Here is a 21111-nt window from a genome sequence, read left to right on the forward strand (position 1 = left end):
TTGGGTTCAAGATAGGAGCACTCAGCTTCCTCCTCCTCTTGCTACACCTGCCTCCCTTTGGAACCAAAAGCCAAAATAAACGCTTTCTTCTACAAGTTGGTCATGGTGTTTTATCGCAGAAGCAGAAATGTAACTAATACATATGGTTAGAATTGAGCATCCTTCCTTCTCAGTACCCTCTCTTCTCATGGTCGATGGTGTGGTTTTTACTCATCGACAGATCTAGCTGTGAAGCGGCCCTAGTATTTTTTTCAGTAAATTCTAGAAGTGGTGATGAATTACTTGGGCACATCCAATAAGGATGCTACATTATTATTTAATATTAAATACTTATAGAACTTTTATACCAATTAACAAGTCCAACTCTCACAAGAGCTTTATTCTGTGTGGAACCATCATTCTCATTTAATTCACTTATTTTTATTACATCTATTTAAGGGAAAAATAAAATCTGTTTTTAAAATGAAGATACAAGTTCACTTAATCTACCAAAAAGAAAAATATAGTTGGATGATGGTGGCGCATGCCTTTAACCCCAATAGTCAGGGGGCAGACAGATCCCTGTGAAGCTAGGCCAGCCTACTTCACAGAGCAAGTTCTAGGACAGGTGTTACACAGAAAACAAAACAAAACAAAACAAAAAAAGAATATTATTTGCATTACATCCCGTGTTCATAGATAATTGTATTTCTTTATAATTTATATATTTTCTTAATCTGATACAATATACAATCATTTCTATGGTTATATGAACTAGGCATGGTGAGATGGCTCAGTAGGTAAAATCACTTGCCACCAAGCCTGATGTCTAAGTTTGATCCCCAGGACTCTCATGATGGAAGAAGAGAATTGCTATGGAATGTTTATATCCACCCATCCATCATCATCATCATCATCATCATCATCATCATCATCATCATCATCATCATTTATGCCTGGCAACGCTAAGCATACATGGGCAGCCCATTTATGGCAGTTCTCTAGTTGTTCCTATCCTGGGCAGTCCTAGAAGCTTGTGTTATTGTCATGCCCACGGTTCCACAGTCTTCCTTTATGCTGTCTGTCCATTTTTTTGGGTCTTCCTCTTCGCCTTATCCCATGCACTCCTCCAAACAGTGCTATCTTTGGGGTTCTGTCATCATTCATCCTCATAACATGGTCCATGTATCCCAAGCGTCGATGCCATATCCTGTAGTTTACTTTCTTCTGTAGGTGGAGATGTTTCTTAATGTCATCATCCTGTAGCCTAACTCTTCGTGTGACACCTAGAATCCTCCTGAGACATGTCATCTCAAACACATTCAGCTGCTGTTCTAAGAAGTGTTTCATCGTTCAGGTTTTAGAGTTGTAAAGAAGTCAGCTGAAGACAAGCGTCTCATGTATTTGTAATTTTGTTGTCATTATGTGTCTTGCTGACCAAACCTTTTCTAGTGCCTGGAATGCAACCCTCACTATCCTTATCCTTGATGCCTGAAATCGTTCCCTCCTTTGAACTGAGTCCCCTCCCAGATAGACAAAGCTGACGGTTTGCTTGAGGTTCTGATTCTTTATTACAATGTTTAAATCCTGTGCACCCTTCCCATATGTTGTAGCTCAGTCTTCTCCATGTTTACTTTCATACCAAGGTTTTCTCTGACTTCCACCACTCTATTTACCATGGCCTGCAGCTCATTTGAACTTGCAGCAAGTAGTGTTGTATCATTGGTGAAACACAAGTTATTGAGCTGTATATACCCACCCACCTACAAATAAACAAATGTTAAGAAAAAAAATGGATTTGGGGATGGAGAGATGGCTCAATGATTAACCAGGTTTAGATGGCTCATAACAAAGTGTACCTTTTGAGCCCAGGGATCCACTGACCTCTGACAACACTGCGTGCCGTGGGGCAAATAGATGAGCAGGCATATGCATAATAATACAGAAAAATTAAACTATAAAGTGCAACATTGAAGTCCTCAACCTTTATACTAAAAATAATGATTCAAATATTGCATGTGCAAGGCCCTGCGTTCAAGCCCAGCCCTGTGAGAGGGAATAGGCATAAAACATGCATCTTACCTAGCTAGAGAGTTTGTTGCCTGTAGCAGAGCACATGCAACCCAAGAAAGAGTTTCTGCGTTTCATTGTAGTTTTAAAATGCTAATATTAAATACACCCTGGGGACATCGGATGGCTTGGCAGGCAAAGGCACCTTCTGACCTGAGTTCGATTCCCAGGGCTTACATGTTGGAAGGAGAGAACCAACGCCAACAAGTTATCCGCTGACATCCATACACTTGCTATAGTATGTACATGGTCACATAATAAGCAAATAAAATTTAATTTTAAAAACAAACAAAAATGCAGAAGGTGAACAAGTAGATGTGTTTGTTGCAATTCAAGATCAACCACTAAAAGCAAACAAATTTTGAAGTTAGAGCCAGAAGCTAAGAGATAAACTGAATGAAATGGTAAAAATAAATAATAAACAGCCAAAATGAAAACGGATGGGAATAAGAGAAATAAAATCAGGGAGAACAAGTCACAAGAATACAATGATGGGCTAAAATCTAGCCACCTCAGAATTTCTTTTCTGAGTCTCGTAAACAAGGGAGATTATAACTATAACTATGTAGCCTTCATCTACCTCAGAGACCCAAGGAAGAAATAATATTTCATAAGTGAATAGGAAGTGCATGGAAGTGAAAATGTGAGTGATGACAGAAAGAGCAGGTTTCAGACAGTCACCCAAAGTTCCTCTGCAATGCTGAGGCATTCATCTTCGGCCTACAGACCAAGGCCTAGCATATCTGACAGACTTTCTGGGAAGCAGGATATTTTGTGTCCTGGTTGTCTAATTAGGACAGCATACTGTCAACAGTTGAGGCAGGGCATTTTCTTGCCCAGCGGCTTGCTTTTGCCACAAAGAAAGTAAACTCCATGTGTAGTTTCTTTGATGCCCATGATCATCTCTGAAGTAGTTTGATGCTGCCAGGAGCAGACATGTCTCACTGTCACAAAAGAAGAAGAACTTATGTTATTAAAACATCTTAATTGCCATATTCTATAGATCTCTGAAGTATCTGAAGATGACCTGTCTCTCTAAATTTTATCTTTGTTTTACCTTAAAAACTTATTTAATGTCACTACAAGTTTGATTATACTGGGTAATTAACTACTAACCTATATTTCCTTATTGTCCTAAACAGTTGGTAATAATAATTTTCAAGGACTATAAATTTGCATTACATTGTTAAATGAGCTGTATAGGTACAATACCTTGAACAAGATTAAAAATGTATGTACAATATGTTTTAACAAAATCTCAAATCTGTATCAGCATACAAAATTTGTATACAGTATACAAGAGCTCAGTCCAATGTAAAACACTTAAATTTAGTAGTTGCATTTTAAAAGTAGATTAAATAATCTACCTTTTAATCTTATCATATCTATATCCTCTTTTTCTTTTCAGAGTAGATTGAATAATCTACCCTTTTATCATATCTATATCCCTATTTTTTTCTTTTTAAAACCATAGCCTTGAATCTAATTTCCTTTGCTTAGCATTTTTTCCCTGATCATTATCTGTAGCAACTTGTAACCAACACACTAAATGAAGATAAATATAATCAATTTTTTTGGGGAATGTGGGCGTAGTTTTCTAGGCTACTTCCTGCTGACTGGGGGCACTGGTAATCTTATGGGAACCCTCATTGGAATCTTATGGGATCATCTTAGCCAACAGTCTTGAAGCTACTCTGGATGTAGAACTCAGAGGAAACTTCAACAGAGGTGCTCTAAAATGTTGGATCATCTGGGCCATCTTCTATCAGAGATATTTCAAGGGGTCTTCCATGATCAAACCCTATTTTTCTTAACCCAGAGTGAATCCATAGCCTCTCACTTCCTGTGGGAAAAAAAACAAAACCTCTTCACCAAAGTAACATATCTTTTGACTTAAATTTTGAAGTCAAGGCATTTTCAAAATATATATGTTGGATTAATCCAGCAGCATTTATAATCAAATGTCTTTTAGCAGCTGTTGTTCCTTCCTTAGCCATCAAACAATTAAAAGACAACACAATAACATACAGTATTCAGATTCTTTGTGTATTTTCCATCTTTATATGGAAGCTAAACTGGGGCAGATGGGAGCTGAAAGTGCTGGTTTTTCTCCTGAATTGAGGTGGCTAGGTTTAGGTTCCAATTTCTAGAACTGGAATACCAATCCCAGCTCTGGTTTGGGCTGGTGGCTAAAAAGGCTCAGGAAAATGACTTTTTCATAAATTTGTGCCACAAAAGTTGGACACCAAATGAAGCACAATTAATAAAAATTTGGAGTTCAACCTGATTGTCTGAAAAACAAAATAGCCAGCCACTGGCTCTAACCTCAACCTCAGTTTGAAAATGGTGATCCTGCCTCCAGGAATCTTGGAATGAGAGCATGTCTGAGAGCTGTTTCCTCCATTTTACAATCCTCTCTAAGGCTTAGATTAAAGGCGTGCACCACTGGTATTAAGGGCATGTACTGCCCGGTTGCTATGGCAAACTAGTGTGGCTACTGGGATTAAGGGTATGTGTTATTGATGCATGGTTTGTAAAACTGGCCAGTGTGTGGCTGTTTTACTTTTCTGATACTCAGGCAAGTTTTAGTTATTAAAATACAAGTGAAATGCCACTACAGGAACAGGCAAACAGATCTCTAAATTCCAAACCAGCTTGGTTTACATGGTGAGTTCCAGGCCAGCCATAATGAAACCTTGTATCAATAAATAAATAAATAAATAAAATCTATCTATCTATCTATCTATCTATCTATCTATCTATCTAAAGTTAAAAGCAAGAGACAAGTATATGCTGTCTGAAAGAACTTCACTTAAGATACAAGGACAGAGTAAATTAAAAAGTTTAGCTGGGCAGTGGTGACACATGCCTTTAAACCCAGCACTTAAGAGGCAGAAGTAGGTGGATCTCTGAGTTTGAGGCTAGCTCAGCCTACAGAGCAAGTTCCAGGTCAGGCTGCAAAGCTACACAAGCTACATAGAGAAACCCTGTCTCAAAAACCCAAAACAATAATAACAACAACCCCGCCTCCAAAAAAACCATCAATAACAAAAACCCAAAAAAGTTAAAAATGTAAAAGATTAGACAGGCTGTTCCAGGTCTTTTCTTTTTGGGCCACCAACCAACTTCCAGGTCATGACATAGAGACTTATTGTTTTGAATACGCCACCTAGCTTAGGCACATTACTGACTAGCTTTTAATTTAAACTAACCTGTTTCTCTTTATGTACATTTTGCCTTGGGGCTTATTACCTTTCTTACTTCTGGATATCTTACTTTCACTGCTTCTGCCTGGCTGTTTGGCATCTGCTTTACTACTTGTCCCAGGCACATCCCTCCTTTTCTCCCTCATTCTTTTCTCTCGTTCCTTCCAAGCCTAGGTTTCTCCTACTTATTCTCTCTGCCCACTAGCCCGCCTATCCCTCTTCTGCCTAGCTAGTGGCCATTGAGCTTTGTATTAGGCCGCTCAGGTGTCTTAGACAGTCAAGGTAAAACATACAACACATCTCTACATAATTAAACAAATGTAGCATAAAGAAGTAACACACCTTTGCACAGTTAAAGTAATAGTCTACAACATAAACAAATGGAACACATGTTTGCCCAGCTAAAATAATCCACAACAGCAGGCAACTCTGAGTTTGAGGCTAGGCTATTCTACAGACTGAGTTCCAGAGGAACCAGGGCTACACAGAAAAATCCCATTTTGAAAAAAAAAAAAAACAGGAAAAAGAATTTAAAAGATTAAAGAGAGAAGCATATTTATAGTTTGACTCAGTAGTGTCCCACACTGGCTTATGTGTTTTAGTACTTGGTCGCTGGCAGTTTGCACTGTTTTGGGAGGTTATGGGGATCTATCAGGTGGAAGTTGGTCTGTGTGGATGGGCCTTAGGGTTGTGATAACCACTATTTCCCATCTGAACAGTGTAAGCAGAGTTTCTCTGTGCTGCAGCAGCTGTTCCCAACTAACTACACAGAAACTTAGTGTTAATTATAAGTGCTCGGTTGATAGCTCAGTCTTATTACTAACTAGGTCTTACAATTTAAATTAACCCATTTATATTAATCTACATTCTTCCACGTGGTGTTACCTCTCTTCTATCTTGCGCCTCCTATTTCCCTCCTTGTGTCTGGCTGGTAACTCCTCTGACTCCGCCCTTCTTTTTTCCAACATTCTCTCTGTCCCCCAAAATCCTGCCTATCCCTCAGCCAAACAACTTATTTTTTATTAACAGTGAGATCAGTACATATTTCCAGTGTATAAAGATTGTTCCCCCTCAGACCACTGCAGTCTGTTCACTCTGACATGAGGCATTTATTTCCACATGCTTGCCCCACCATGCCTTTCTGACAACTCCCCAGGACCCAGAGCTCAAATAGAGCTTCTCTGCTGTTAAGTCGCTCTGCTAGGTGTTTAGTTACAGTAGACTAATGAAGAAAGGAGCCAACAGACGTGGAGCACAGGGTGGTTTCATTAGTAGGAGACACAGGAGGCGTCAAGACTGTTGCCAGCTGTGACCGGGGGGACGTGCACCACGGGTCAGTTGGCCAACTAGACATGACATACATGACCACCCCAAATGCATAGTCACAAAACATCTCATGAAGGACAACAGACAGACCCAAGCAATCTCTGTACTCTTCTCAGTGAACATGCAACAAGTATGCTGCAAACCAATACAATACAAAGGCCAGAACAATACTCTGAACCTCCTGGACCTCGTTCACATTTCCAGAACAAGAAGCTGCCATACATTCTCCTCAGATTGATTGTGTTGGGCTGAGTTTGCTGGTATCTCTGTTGCTGGTCTCAGGTGTGTCTCCCATCTAATCCACATATTTTAGGGAATAGGATCCAGGTAGAGTTCCCATCATGTCTCTTGCCTTGTGTAGGTTTGGCAGACAGGAATTAGTAGTGGCTGTTTGTCATGGGTATGCCCTTCAACAGGGACCTTTGACTCAGTGAGAATATATTCAACTTCTTTGAAAATGGATGTGAAAGAAACCGTTTCAACACTCATCTATCCCTGTCCCTAGGCAGTTTTGGTGGGATGTTAAAGAATATCCATTCTATGGCCAAAGGGTGATGTGTATGCATTTGTGATTACTAACCTAAATAAATACTTCCCAAAGACAAATGAAGGCTGGCGTGTGGATGGCTAACTTCAGTGGCAACAACAATGGCCTTATCGATAGCTAACCATGTTTGATGTTTGTTATGCACAGCCCCAATTCTCTGACACTCTGGGCAATACCCTTGTTTCTCTTTTTAAATTATAATTTTCACTTTTGTATGTGTGTGTTTGTGTAGTGAATGTCTGTGTCTTTGGGGTGCAAACACCCATGCAAGTGCAGAGGCAGGAGGAGGACATCTGGTGTTTTGCTCTGTCACTGCTCCATTCTCTGGAGACAGAATCTCTCTCTGAACTGGGAGTTAGGCTGGTGGCCAGCAAGCCCCAGTGCTCCCCCTCTCCATCTCCCACAAGTATACAGCCATGAGGTTCTGATTCCAATGAGTGCTAAGGACTGCTCTCAGGTGCTCCATGTTTGTGAAATGAGCTCCTTATCCACTGAGCCATCCCCAGCCATTTAACTGTTTATTTCCTTTTCAGTGTTGGGGGTAGAATCCAGTGCTTCCACCACTGAGCTGCATCCCCAACCCTCACTGCTAGGTTCCTTGAAGTGACTCTACCATTGAAATTGTGTGGCACTATTCTCGGGGAGATATGACCAAATGCCTGCTCGTCCCAGATAAGAGAACAGTGACAACCCAGAAAGTCCAACATGGTGACCCAGTGAGTTTTTATTGAAATTGCTTATAGTAATATTACCTACAGGAGCAGAAATGACTCAAAGGCAGCTGCATCACCAAAGGCCCCTCCAGCATGGTGACAGCTCACAAAGCTGGAAACCCGGAGCGCACTGCAGTCTGCAGGCAGGTCAGCCAGTAGGAGAGTGTCCTTTCCAGGTGCCTCAGTTGGTCTGAATGTCTGTCAGCTCAGCTGGTCTGTGCTTTGGGGACTTCTGCAGGTGTGAGCATCTTTTAGGCAGCTTAGCTTGCTGAGATGTCACTCAATATTCCTTACTGCTTATAAATGTCTGGGAAGGGTGAGGTCTTGTGAACCTGGTCAGTGTCTGGGACTTCCCGAAACTTTGGAGTTGTTTACTTCCTGAACTTTATTGAGTTTCCCTGCATGACGGAATATTTTACGTCCCCTTAGAACACCCTCCATCTAAGGAGGGTTACTGTAGGATGGGACTTTTATCTTGGTAGACATTGCCAGACACACTGAGCCACTGGAAGCTCTAGATAGGGGCTTTACCACTTAGCCACACCCCAGCCCCTCACTTGGGGATTCTAGGCAGGGGCTCTACCACTGAGCCACACCCTAGCCCCTCACTTGGGGATTCTAGGCAGGGGCTCTACCACTGAGCCACACCCTAGCCCCTCACTTGGGGATTCTAGGCAGGGGCTCTACCACTGAGCCACACCCTAGCCCCTCACTGGGGGATTCTAGGCAGGGGCTCTACCACTAAGTCACACCCCAGTCCATCACTGGGGGATTCTAGGCAGGGGCTCTACCACCTAGGTATGCTCAATTCTCTCACTGGGGTTAGAGTGCAAGGTCAGTTCTGTGATGACTCTTCTGGACACTCATGGGGACAGAGAGGTTTAATTTGTTACAGTAGCTGTTCACTGCTGGCGCACAGAATCCCAGCAGCCCTTATCACTGAATGCTAACACTCTAACAGCCCTCTTGCAGATGGCAGATTTGGAATGTAGGTTAGTTAACATAGCTATGGTTACTCCATGAGCACACACGTTAGCACCACACACCTTTGAAAGAATGACTTACAGTTATTAGCGAGTGTGTAATGCCAGAAGCTCATGTCAGAGGACAGCCTGTGGGAGCTGGTTCTCTCCTTCCATGTGGGTCCTGAGGATTAATCTCAGGTCATCAGGCTTGGCAGCAAGCACCCTTCCTGCTGAACCATCACAGCCCAGCACCAACCTCTGAACACAGGAAATTTGTCTTTGATGCTGCTGGGAGCCAATGCCCTTCTTGGCCACGATTCCCAGGATGGGAGTGAACATCTGGGGGATCCCCAGTATGAAGTAAGAACACTTGGGAAGGCTGTCCCTACCTATAGCCTAGGGTTGGACATCCTGGGGTTAGCTGGTTGGTGTAGGGGTTCTTCTGTTTGTGTGTTGTTTTCATTGGTTGAATAAAGAGACTGCCTTGGCCTTTTGATAGGGCATCTTAAGTGGGTGGAGTAGACAGTACAGATTGCTGGGGAGAAGGGAAGTGTGGCAGATGCCATGATTCTCTTGCCCGAGACAGACCCTGGTTAGACTCATGCTGGTAAGCCACAGTCAAGTGGTGATACACATTAATGGAAATGGGTTAATCAATATGTGAGAGTTAGCTAATAAGAGGGTAGAGCTAATGGCCAGGCAGTGTTTAAATGAATACAGTGTCTGTGTTATTATTTTGGGTATAAGCTAGCTAGGTGGGATGTGGCCTGCTCCCCTTCTTACTACATCTGGAATGTGGCCTGATTTGCAGCATGTGTGTGCCTGCTTCTGGAGGCAAGGGGCATCTTGATCTCACCTGGCCAAGCTTGTATTTTCCCTCTCTCATGGTGTCTATCATCCTGTCCTCTCTTCTCAGGTCTGCACCATTTTCTGGAAGAAAAGAGGAGCAAATGGCCCAATTGCAGGTGTTTTGACATTTATCTGTGCCATTTGTTCTTGTGTTAGGGTTTCTATTGCTGTGAAGAGACTCCATGACCCTGGAAATTCTTTTAAAGTAAAACATTTAATTGTGACCTACAGTTCAGAGGTACACTTCATGCCATTATCATCACAATGTGGCATGCAGGTGGAAATGGTTCTGGAAAGGAGCTGAGAGTTCTACATCTTGATCCCCAGGCAACAGGAGATAGTGTTATGCCACACTGGGCATAACTTGAGCATATGAGACCTCAGAGCTTGCCTCCACAGTGATATACTTTCCAACAAGTCCACACCTACTTCAACAGGGCCACACCCCTAATAGTGCCACTCCCTATGGACCTAGCATTCAAACACATGAGCCTATGGAAGCCATATTTATTCAAACCACCATACTCCCTCACTTCTCAGAATGGGTGCACTGTTCCCTTCTTAGGTCAGGGTAAGTAGTGGCATCAGGTACTGGGCCATGCATGTGACAGGCACATAAAAAGAATCTTCCTGTGTTTTGTTATTTTAAAATCTATTTGTTTATTCATGGGGCTGTGAGCACTTTTGCCACAGTATGCCTGTCGAAGTTAGAGGACAGATTTCAAGAGCCTAGTCCCTGGCTTCCACCATGTGGGTTTGGGATTGAACATAGGTAGTCAAGCTTTGGACAAGTAAGCGCCTTTACCTACTGAGCTGCCGTCATAGCTCTCATCTGTCCAATCGGAGCCTCTCCTTTGTGTGTCGGGGAGGTTAATGTTCTTTTCTTCCTTTTTTTTTTTTGAGCTAAGATTTTACTCTGTAGCCTGGGTAGCCCCATCATCTGTTGTCAGTGACTGGAGTATTTAGGCAGTACCCAGGGTATGCAAAATATTCATGAATGAGGTGAGGGCTAGACCTTTTCTATCTGAGGGGAAAAATAAGGAAACAGACATGCTTTCTGATGGTAACTTTCTCTTTTACTTCATCTTAAAAACCCTCTCTGAGAAGCTCTCTGTCTCAGCAGTTACATGCTTTGCATATAGCTACATATCTTTCTTTACAGATGTACATCTCTCCTACTGCACAGCCATACACCTCTACACATGTTACATCCATTCTCATGGAATTGTATTCTCCACACATTCTGCACATAGTTGCATACCTTCACGTTTCTGCTTACATCTCTCACACTTGTCCCTTCTTCCCCACTCAGCTACATCTCCCTTTCAACACACACACACACACACACACACCATGCCACAACATACAGATAAATAAGAAATAACATTTTGAAAAGATATAGTTAATATGTGACAAGAGAATAATTATTACTGGATTGATTTAAACGGTGAGCTCCAGAGTCAATGATAACAAACTGTTATAAAGCAATGTGGAAGGGGTTGGGGAGATGGCTCATGCAATCCTGATGACCTGAGTTCAATCCCTGAAATCTTCATAAAAAGCCAGATGTGGTGCACATCTGTATTCCCACTATGGAGGGAACAGGAGAACCAGCTTGAAGCTGGTAGCATAGCTAACCTAGAATAAACAGTACAGCAGGTACAGCAAAAGAGAATGGACCCTCCTCTGTGTTTCTGCGAGGTTGAAGACCAGGACCAACTCCTGGAAGACCTCTGCATATGTTCCATGCCATGTGCTTGCCATGAGACACACTCACACGTACGCACAAAATAACAAAGTCATAGTTTTTCTTCAGATGCTGTAGTATGAGTTCTAGTACATCTTAGTTATAAAAATCCAGAGTTGGATAGATGTAGAGGTTAATGCTGAAGCTCACAGAAGCAGAGAGACCAGCCACTAGAGAGTTCTGATCTATCAGAGATCAGACCTATGGGGCAATCCTGTCCTCGTACTGCATCTCCAGACTCCATCTGTCTCCATGAATCCTCACACTGCCCTGAGCTCTTGTCTCCTCCTGTCTTATATTTCTCTCTCTTTCTGTACATAGCACTCCTGTATCCACCTCCCTAGTGCTAGGATTAAAGGTGTGGGATCCCAAATGCTGAGATCACCTTTCTGTGAGCTCTGTTTTCTTTTTAGACCAAAGAAAAACAGCTTGTGTAGTTCAGTGTGGCCTTGAACTAACAGAGATCTGTCTGCCTCTGTCTCTAAATGCTGGAATTAGATGTGTGCTACCACTGGCTGGCCTCTTGAGACTTTGCACTCTGATGTTCAGGCAAGCTTTATTTATCAAAATATAAATGAAACTTTACTGCATTTCTCCCTTTTGTCCAAATTAAAATAGAAGGCTATAACTAATATAAGAAAAACTATATACAATAATTGCAATAGCTATATACAATATATACACACAGGCAAGAAATATATCAACACACGTCCATTTGTATTTGACAAATTCAGAGAAAATACTACATTATCTAGCCTATCTTGGTGGGTCCAAAGTGTTGTACCTAATTCACTTTCTATCCTAATTTGCATTACCACCCAAAACTATCTTTTGATGTCTTCCAACCTTATACACTTTGTTCCTCTTTAATGAATTTCTTTTCTGAGTCCGGTAAACAAGAAAAACTATAACTGTAACTATCTAGGCTTCAACTCCCTTACAGACCTGAGAAGGAAATAATATTAACTGAGTAAGCAGGAGGTACGAGCAAATGAATTCCAAAAAATGTGAGAAATGACAAAAACAGTTGTCTACCTGCACAGTCACCCCAGGTTCCTCTGCAACACTGGGGCATCCATCTTTGGCCTACAGGCCTAGAATATTCGACAGTCTTTTCTATGAAGCAGGATTTTTTTCTTTTTTTGGTTTTTCAAAACAGGTTCTCTGTGTAATTTTGGAGTCTGTCCTGGAACTGGCTCTGTAGATCAGACTGACCTTGAACACACAGAGATCCACCTGCCTCTTTCTCCCGAGTGCTGGGATTAAAAGTAGGGATTTCAAGTGCTGGGGTCACCTTTGCTTGAGCTCTGTTTCTCTTTTAGACTGATTCAATCGTGTGTAGCCCAGGGTGATCTTTAACTAACAGAGATCCCTCTGCCTCTGTCTCCCAAGTGCTGGAATTAAAGGTGTGTGCCACCACTCCCTGACCTCTTGTGACTTAGCACTATACTCTGATCTTCAGGCAAGCTTTGTTAAAACATAAACAAATATCACTACAAGATGCAGAGAAACAGAGAAAGACAGCAGTGTGAGCTTCCGGCCTCCATGTGCATTTGGACAGGTATAGACAATGCACATACAGACTCACATACATCGTGCATCCCCATGTGCATTTGGACAGGTATAGACAATGCACATACAGACTCACATGCATTGTGCATCCCCATGTGCATTTGGACAGGTATAGACAATGCACATACAGACTCACATGCATTGTGCATCCACATGTGCATTTGGACAGGTATAGACAATGCACATACAGACTCACATACATTGTGCATCCACATGCATGCACACATCATCCACACATACACCACATATGTATACAAGCACACACAAATATGAGGATTTCTTTGCAGCCCTCATGACGGGTGGACCCAGCAGATGGAAGGCAGGCAGAGACAGGTACTTCCAGCTGAGAGGCTCTGAGTCCCACAAGGTCCTCCCTCCACATCTCAGCCTCACGTCTTCTGTAGTTATAACCTGCAAGTTTTGCTGTCCCAGGAGATGGTGACGTTCAGGGATGTGGCTGTGGTCTTCAGCGAGGAGGAGCTGGGGCTGCTGGACGCTGCTCAGAGGAAGCTGTACCGTGATGTGATGCTGGAGACCTTCAGGATGCTGCTCTCAGTGGGTGAGGATGGGGTCTGGGTTTCCCGGATGAGCGACTGGGACCAGCTGCTGGGAGCTTGGGAACTGCTGGAGTTGTTTTCTGGACGTGGTTGTCTAACTGGAAGCACAGGTTTCTCATGGCTCCGTCCATCTGTCCTTTGAGCTATGTATGGGAGTCCTGCTTGGTTTTATTAATGACACAAGCTAGAGTCGTCTGGGAAGAGGAGCCTCACTTGAGAAAATGCTTCTGTCAGGTTGGCGTGTGGCCAAGTCTGTGTGGGATTTTTTTGATTGATTATTCCTATGATCATGGCCTAGCCCACTGTTGGTGGTGCCAGCTCTGCCAAGTGCCTCTGAGCTGTGTAAGGGACAATCCAGTAAACAACACCTCTCTCTACAGGCCAAGCTAGACTGTTCTCAAATTACTCTATAGCTGAGGGTGGGCTTGAACCTCTGATCTGCCTGCCTCTATCCCCCAGGTACAGGTATGATGGACATATACCTTCATACCCACTCTTTTTCTATAGATCTAGTTTTGACAAAGTAGACATCGTCAAACTTTTGTTTTTCTGTCTTTTTCCACATAGCACCCCAGCCCTTTACACCAGGTCTGATAGCCCAGCTGCAGAATGAAGAGGAGCTCTGCATGGTGGAGGCCCAAGGAGGTGAGATCTCAGGTGGGGAAGATGCTGCTGGGCCAGTGGGCGGGAGTGCTTTCCGTAACAGGGCAGGGCATAGCATTTCTCTCCTTAACTCTCCACTGGTTCCCACTTCACAAATAGTATAATGACTTTTAAAGTGCTTAGAGCAGGGCTGCTCAGATGGCTCCTTGAGTAAGGGTGCTAGCCCCAAGTTGGAGACCCGAGTTCCATCCCTAGAACCTTTGTGTTGTCAGGAGGGAGTAAACTGACTCCCTCAGGTCATACCATGGGTGGAACACATGTGTGCACACACACAGATATAGAGTACACATAGACATGTACACACACACAGAGACACATGCATGCACACACACAGAGACCACACACATACACATACAGAAAGTGAGAGTGCCCAGACACTTAGAGACAGGAGAGAGACAAAACCACACACACACACACACACACACACACACACACACACACTCACTTTCATGCTCACAGAAGACAAGAGACATTTTTCTACTTTGGGAATATCCCCTTTTGTTTTCTTTACTGGATCATCTAACAGCCCATGATAAAGCACAATGACATGCTTAAAGTTCACTAGACCTTTTGAATGGGGCCACATTTAATACCCTAATTTTGTTAAGAAAACCCATATCTGTGAGTTTGAGATCAGTCTAGTCTACAGAGCTAGTTCCAGGAGAGCTAGGGCTGTTACACAGAGAAACCCTGTCTTGAAAAACAAAACAAAAAACAAAAACAAAACCCAAAAAAACAAACAAAAAAGAATGAGGAAAACTCATGTTGTTTTTGTTTTTGTTTATTTGGAGACAGGGTTTCTCTGTATAGCTTTGGCTGTCCTGGAACTCACTCTAGAAAGCAGGCTGGCCTTGAACTCACAGAGACCTGCCTACCTCTATCTCCTGAGTGCTGGGATTAAAGGTTGTTCCACTACTGCCCTGCAGAAAACCCAGATCTTAGGCACCCAGAGAGCCCTGGGTTTGTGTTTTCTGTGTGCATCAGGTGTTTTGTCAGTCTCCACAGAAACAGTGTGGCCTGTCTGTCTCCTGATATGAACCATGTGTTACACACCAGCGTCTCTCAGTAAGGTGCTCACCTGTGTGTTTGTCTGGATTCTCATCCTTATAGGAAGCCAGGGTGGACGTGCTGTGGAGAATGATGAAGACATGGAGTTAAGCTCCCTTTGTCCCAGAGAGCTCTCCTCCTGTCAGACCTGGCCACAGGGTGCAGGCTTGTTACCCAGGGATCAGGATCCCATGAAAAGATGTCTAAAGAGCAACACTGAGTCTCAGAACCAAGGAGATTCTTCCTTCCTGGTGTGCGCAGGGAGGCTGGTTCAGATTTCTGAGGATGGGAACTACGTGTTGCCTCCTGTAGATGATGACTCTGCCTCTCTGAGAAGTCAAGAGTTTCCTTCACTGAGAGCCCAGCAGTCTTGGCAGGAATCACATCTCAGTGGGTCGTGTAATCGCCAATGGAAAGGTCAGCAAATGCCCACGAGAAATCATTTCCATGGATGTGACAGCATCAGTTGGTTCTCATACCACAGTGACAGTGAGGGGTTACACAGAAAGGGGGAAAGCTATAGTTTCCATGACCTCAGAGAAGAGACCATGAAGGTATCTTCACTTAAGCAGGACTTCATTAAATTAGGGCCGGTGCCCTGCCCATGTAGTGAGTATAGAAAAGCCTGTGGCCATGGTGACAACAATGAGCCCGGCTCTCACACACATCAACAGTTCAACTCAAGAGCAAAGCCCTGTCCATGCAGTTCACATGGAGAGGGCTGTCAGGACAGGTCAGCTCTTTACATCCATCAGAGTGTGGAAAAAGGAGATGAAGGTACGGCTGAGAGTTCTCTTCTGTGGTCCCCTCTGAGACTGTGTACAGAGCAAATGCTGTGCCAGGGCAGTGAGAATGCCCATCATGCCTCCCCTCTCAACCCTTGTGGATGTGTCCACCCGGGCGACACCTCCCAGAAGAGCGGCATCCCTGAGAAAGCTCTGCCTTGTTGTTTACACTATAATAGTAATTTTAGGGTCCACACTAGGGAAGAGCCCAACAAGTATGAGGAGAATGGGAATGTTTCTAGTCAGAGTTTGTATCTTCAAGCTAATCAGGATATCCACACTGAAGAGAAACTATATCCAGGTGTGGAGTGTAGAAAAGATTTCACACATTGCTCAAATTTTAATACTGAACACAGAGTTCACTTGGAAGAGACTGTCTATAACTCTGAGTGTGGTGACCACTTCAGTCTGCCCCCACATTTCCAGAACTTTTCAGCAGTGTACCCCAGGGAACAACCACATAAACATTTATGCAGTACAAGCTTTGATCAAAAATTGTGTATTTCAAGCCATCAACAACTTGACGTCATTGAGAAACCTACTTATAAAGAGGGTGGGAATATCTCTAAGTGGAGTTCTAGCCCCCAAGATCAGCAGAAACCTAAGCCACACAAATGCAACACCTGTGGGAAATGCTTCAGTGACAGATGGGTTCTTACCATTCACCAGGGAGTCCACACAGGAGAGAAACCATATCAATGTAAGGAGTGTGGGAAGTGCTTCAGCCAGAGTGCCTACCTGCACTCCCACCGGAGAGTTCACACTGGAGAGAAACCATACAAGTGTGAGGAGTGTGGGAAGGCCTTCAGTCGAAATTCCTACCTGCAAGGCCACCAGAAAGTTCACACTGGGAAGAAACCATATAAGTGTGAGCAGTGTGGGAAGGGCTTCAGTCGGAGTTCACACCTTCAAAGTCACCAGAGAGTTCATACAGGAGAGAAACCATACAAGTGTGAGGAGTGTGGGAAGGGCTTCAGCTGGAGCTTTAATCTTCAAATTCATCAGCGGGTTCACACAGGAGAAAAACCCTATAAATGTGGAGAGTGTGGCAAAGGCTTTAGTAAGGCCTCAACTCTCCTGGCCCACGAGAGAGTCCACACGGGAGAGAAGCCTTACCAGTGTGGTGAGTGTGGGAAGGAATTCAGTCAGAAATCATACCTTCAAAGCCACCAGAGCGTTCACTCTGGAGAGAGACCATATATATGTGAGGTGTGTGGGAAGGGCTTCAGTCAGAGAGCATATCTACAAGGTCACCAGAGAGTCCATACCAGAGTGAAACCATATAAGTGTGAGATGTGCGGGAAGGGCTTCAGCCAGAGTTTCCGCCTCGAAGCACACCACAGGGTCCACACAGGGGGAAAACCATACAAGTGTGATATGTGCATGAAGGGATTTAGTGAGAGTTCCCGTCTCCTGGCACATCAGAGGATCCACACAGAAGAAAGACCCTACAAATGTGAACAGTGTGGTAAAGGCTTCAGTGGGTATTCCAGTCTCCAAGCCCATCACAGAGTCCACACTGGGGAGAAGCCATACAACTGTGAGGTGTGTGGGAAAGGCTTCAGCCAGAGGTCAAATCTTCAAGCTCATCAGCGACTTCATACAGGAGAGAAACCCTACACGTGCGATGTGTGTGGTAAGGGTTTTCGGTGGAGCTCAGGCCTTCTGATCCATCAAAGAGTCCATAGCAGTGATAATTTCTGTAGGGGGGAAGAGTGCAGGAATGGCCAGACTTCTGAGAACCTATGCAGAAATGAAGGCCTGTCAAATGCTGTTCTGTTTTGTTAATTAAAATGTAGTCTTTGTACCCAATATGAATGCCAGGGTGGTTGGGAAACAACATGGTATAGAGCCCTACTGAGAGCTTGCTGAAGTCTCAACAAGCTATTGCAGAGAATCAAGAACCTTCCAACCTGCATGTCAGCAGAAATTAACAAAAATATGATGTCCGTGTCCACCAGAACAGAAACTTGATGACAGAGTCTTTGTCCATTGCCAGGGTTCCAAGAGCATGATTAGAGAGGTGGTTCTGCCATGATGAGCACTGGCTGCTTTTGAAGACCACATGGCAGATATCTGACACCTATGTCAGGCCCAGACATATGTTCAGGCAAAACACTCATACATAGAAAAATAAGTAAATAAATGAAACCATGTGTAGTTGGATTTTTTTCCCCGAATGCCTGGTCCCAAATAATCACTCAGAGGCTTACATAAATTACAAATGCTCAGCCAATAGCTCAGGCTTATTACTAGATAACTCTTATACTTAAACTAATTCATAGTACTTATCTATGTTTAGCCACATAACTTGGTACCTTTTCTCAGTATAGCATTATAGTAAGAATTCTAATTGATCTTAATAAAAACCTGGAGTCAGATTTTGGGGTAAATGCTGAAAGATCAGAGAGACAAAGGAGCAAACCACAGCCATCCCTCACCTTGCCAACTTCTCAGTCCCCAAATGACTAAGTTCTTGTCTTCACCCTGCCTTATCACCTCCTCTCCCCAGCCATATCATTTCCTGTTTCCTCCTCCCAGGTGCTGGAATTGAAGGTGTATGCCACCACTGCCTGGCCTCTATGATTAACTAGTGGATAGTTCTGCACTCTGATCTCTAGACAAGTTTTATTGCTGGAGGACAAACAGAATATCACTACACAGCATCCTCACCTTGCTTCTCTGTGTTTGCTGGTGACTCTCTGACTCCACCCTTCCTTTTCCCAGAATTCTCCTAGCCTGGCTCTTGTGCTCAATCTGTTCCTACCTGGCTATTGGTCAATCAGCTTTTTATTAGCCAATGAGAGTAATACATATTCATAATATACAAAAATATTATTCCACAGCAACCATGATTTTTCCTAACTCAAAATAGTCAATGATTTTTGCTCTATGAGTAAGATACCACATTTGAAAATGTATTTCAAAATGTATTTGAAGGGATTGCAAATAAGTGACTATCATTTAAAATGCAGGACCTTAAACAATAGTCTCATTAAATAACAGCAGTTTGCTGAGCACCCCTATCTCTGTCCTAAGCCGACAGGTGCAGTATTCTTTAAATAATGGTCTTCCTCTTTATGGTTCACTGTTAGGACTGGCTGTGTGTGCGTGAGCACATGTGTGTCATGTATTAGTGCACATGAATGCAGTTGCCCATGAAGGGCAGAAGAGGATTTGGTTCTTCCAGAACTGGGGTTACAGATGGTTGTGCGAGGAGACAAACTCTGGTCTTCTAGAAGAGCAGCAAGTGATCTTAACTGCTGAGCCATCTCTCCATTCCCTCATTCATCCCTTTGTCAACCACTACTTCCAAGGGAAGATTATGCAAGCCCATGGTGGCTTTATCAACGAGGATCCTCTGAATTCCAAGGAAGAGAAAATTCAGAGCTGTTTGGACCAGGAACAGTATTTGTCAGTATGTACAAATGTAGCAATAAGAGAGGTGAGGTGTGGACCTGGTTCAGGCACTGGCCTTTCTGTTTCTTCCTAGGTTCTCTTACACGAATCCCTTCCTGCAAACTTTTTTCCTTAATTTAATTTAATTTTTTACTTTCTCAAGACAAAGTTTCTCTGTGTAGCCTTGGATGTCCTGGAACTCACTCTGCAGACCAGGCTGGCCTTGAACTCAGAGACTGCTTGTGTCTGTCTCCTGAGTTTAAGTGCTAGGATTAAAGGCGTGTACCGCTGTTGCCTGGGTTCTCCATGCAAACTCTTGTCTTTGAGTTGCTCACAAGATGGCAGAATAATAAGGTAAGAACTCTGTCTCAGCAGTGTGTGGCTGAAGAGACCTCTGTAGTCCTCAGTCAGAAAAGACTAAAGAGGCAGTAAGGGATATCCCTGGATCTTCAGACAACTAGACTACCCCTAGTACAAGCAATGGCAGGTTATCTTGGAAAAAGGGAAACTTTGGGTAGAGAATCTTTTGTGGGACATATACACAGGGATGGCTGAAAGCTGAGCCAACAGCAGGGACACTTGAAAAAGTCCCCCATCACTCCCACTCTGACCGTAAGCTCGAGGCAACACCAAGTTGGCCCCGTGATATCCTTGAGACAACCACTTCAAGAGAGTGACCCTATTCCAGCCAAACTCCTGGCCAGATCCATTCGATGTTCTACTGTAATATTCTGGCAAAGCAGGTGCACTCAATTCCAGGCATAACACCACTCCTTCCATCCCTGTTGCTGTCCTGTGCTGTGCAGCCTTTCCCTTTACTAGGAGACAGCAGACTAAGCACTACAATGACAGTTAGAGAAGACCAAGTTCAGGGGTTTTTGGGGACTCACATTGCTCAGACTTGCCTCAAACTCGTGAGGATAGCCTTGGCTTGATCGTTATGACCATGGGTCTAGGAAAAGGCAGATGTTATCACTCATAAGCAGATAGGCTTCCATGCAAGTTGATAGAGGCGGCAGGGAGATTTCCAGACAGAAAGCTTGTAAAAAATGCTTCCGAATCTGACATGGTGGTGAGCACACAATTAGCCGGTGTAGGCAGGGAGATTGTGAATTTGAGGCCAACTTGTGATACTCTGTCTCATCAACTACAAAAATTATGCACAGCCGGGTGGTGGTGGCACACACCTTTAGTCCCAGCACTTGGGAGGCAGAGGCAGGCGGATCTCTGTGAGTTTGGGGCCAGCCTGGTCTACAAGAGCTAGTTCTAAGACAGGCTCCAAAGCTATAAAGAAACCTGTCTCGAAAAACCAATATATGGTGATATATATATCTATATATCTATATCTATATTTATATCTATATCTATATCTATATATCACAGCTTGAAAAGTAACAGAGGACTTGGCTGTAGGTCAATAAAAATATCCCAAACTGAGCCTGGCATGGAGGTGCATGCCTGTAATCCCAGAATTTGAGCGGTGGAGTCAGAAGGATTAGGAGTTCAGACTTTTTATCAACTACAGAAGAAGTTTGAGACTATCCTGGGATACAAGACATCTTATCTTTTTTTTTAAAGTTAAACCCCCAAAATGTGAAGAAAATAAGCATCCAAAAGTAGAATAGTGTGGAGTCTAATGTTTGGATGGTTGGAGGCCCATGGGAGAATGTTGCGGGAGGTCCTCCC

General features: G+C 43.5%; 1 protein-coding gene across 1 annotated transcript in view; it reads left to right on the forward strand.

Annotated features, from left to right (window-relative positions):
- Window positions 1–18132, forward strand: part of LOC121449939 (zinc finger protein 112-like) — a 32686-nt gene extending 14554 nt beyond the window's left edge. Inside the window, exons 7-9 of the mRNA XM_041654598.1 lie at window positions 13407–13533; window positions 14099–14176; window positions 15305–18132. Coding sequence (XP_041510532.1) covers window positions 13407–13533; window positions 14099–14176; window positions 15305–17814 — 2715 coding nt within the window. The 3' untranslated portion in view covers window positions 17815–18132. The remainder of the gene's footprint in view (window positions 1–13406; window positions 13534–14098; window positions 14177–15304) is intronic.
- Window positions 18133–21111: the final 2979 nt, after the last annotated feature.

Source organism: Microtus oregoni, unplaced genomic scaffold, assembly GCF_018167655.1.
Source record: "Microtus oregoni isolate MIOR12 unplaced genomic scaffold, Mior012 000006F_ref0000085, whole genome shotgun sequence".
NCBI lineage: Eukaryota > Metazoa > Chordata > Mammalia > Rodentia > Cricetidae > Microtus > Microtus oregoni.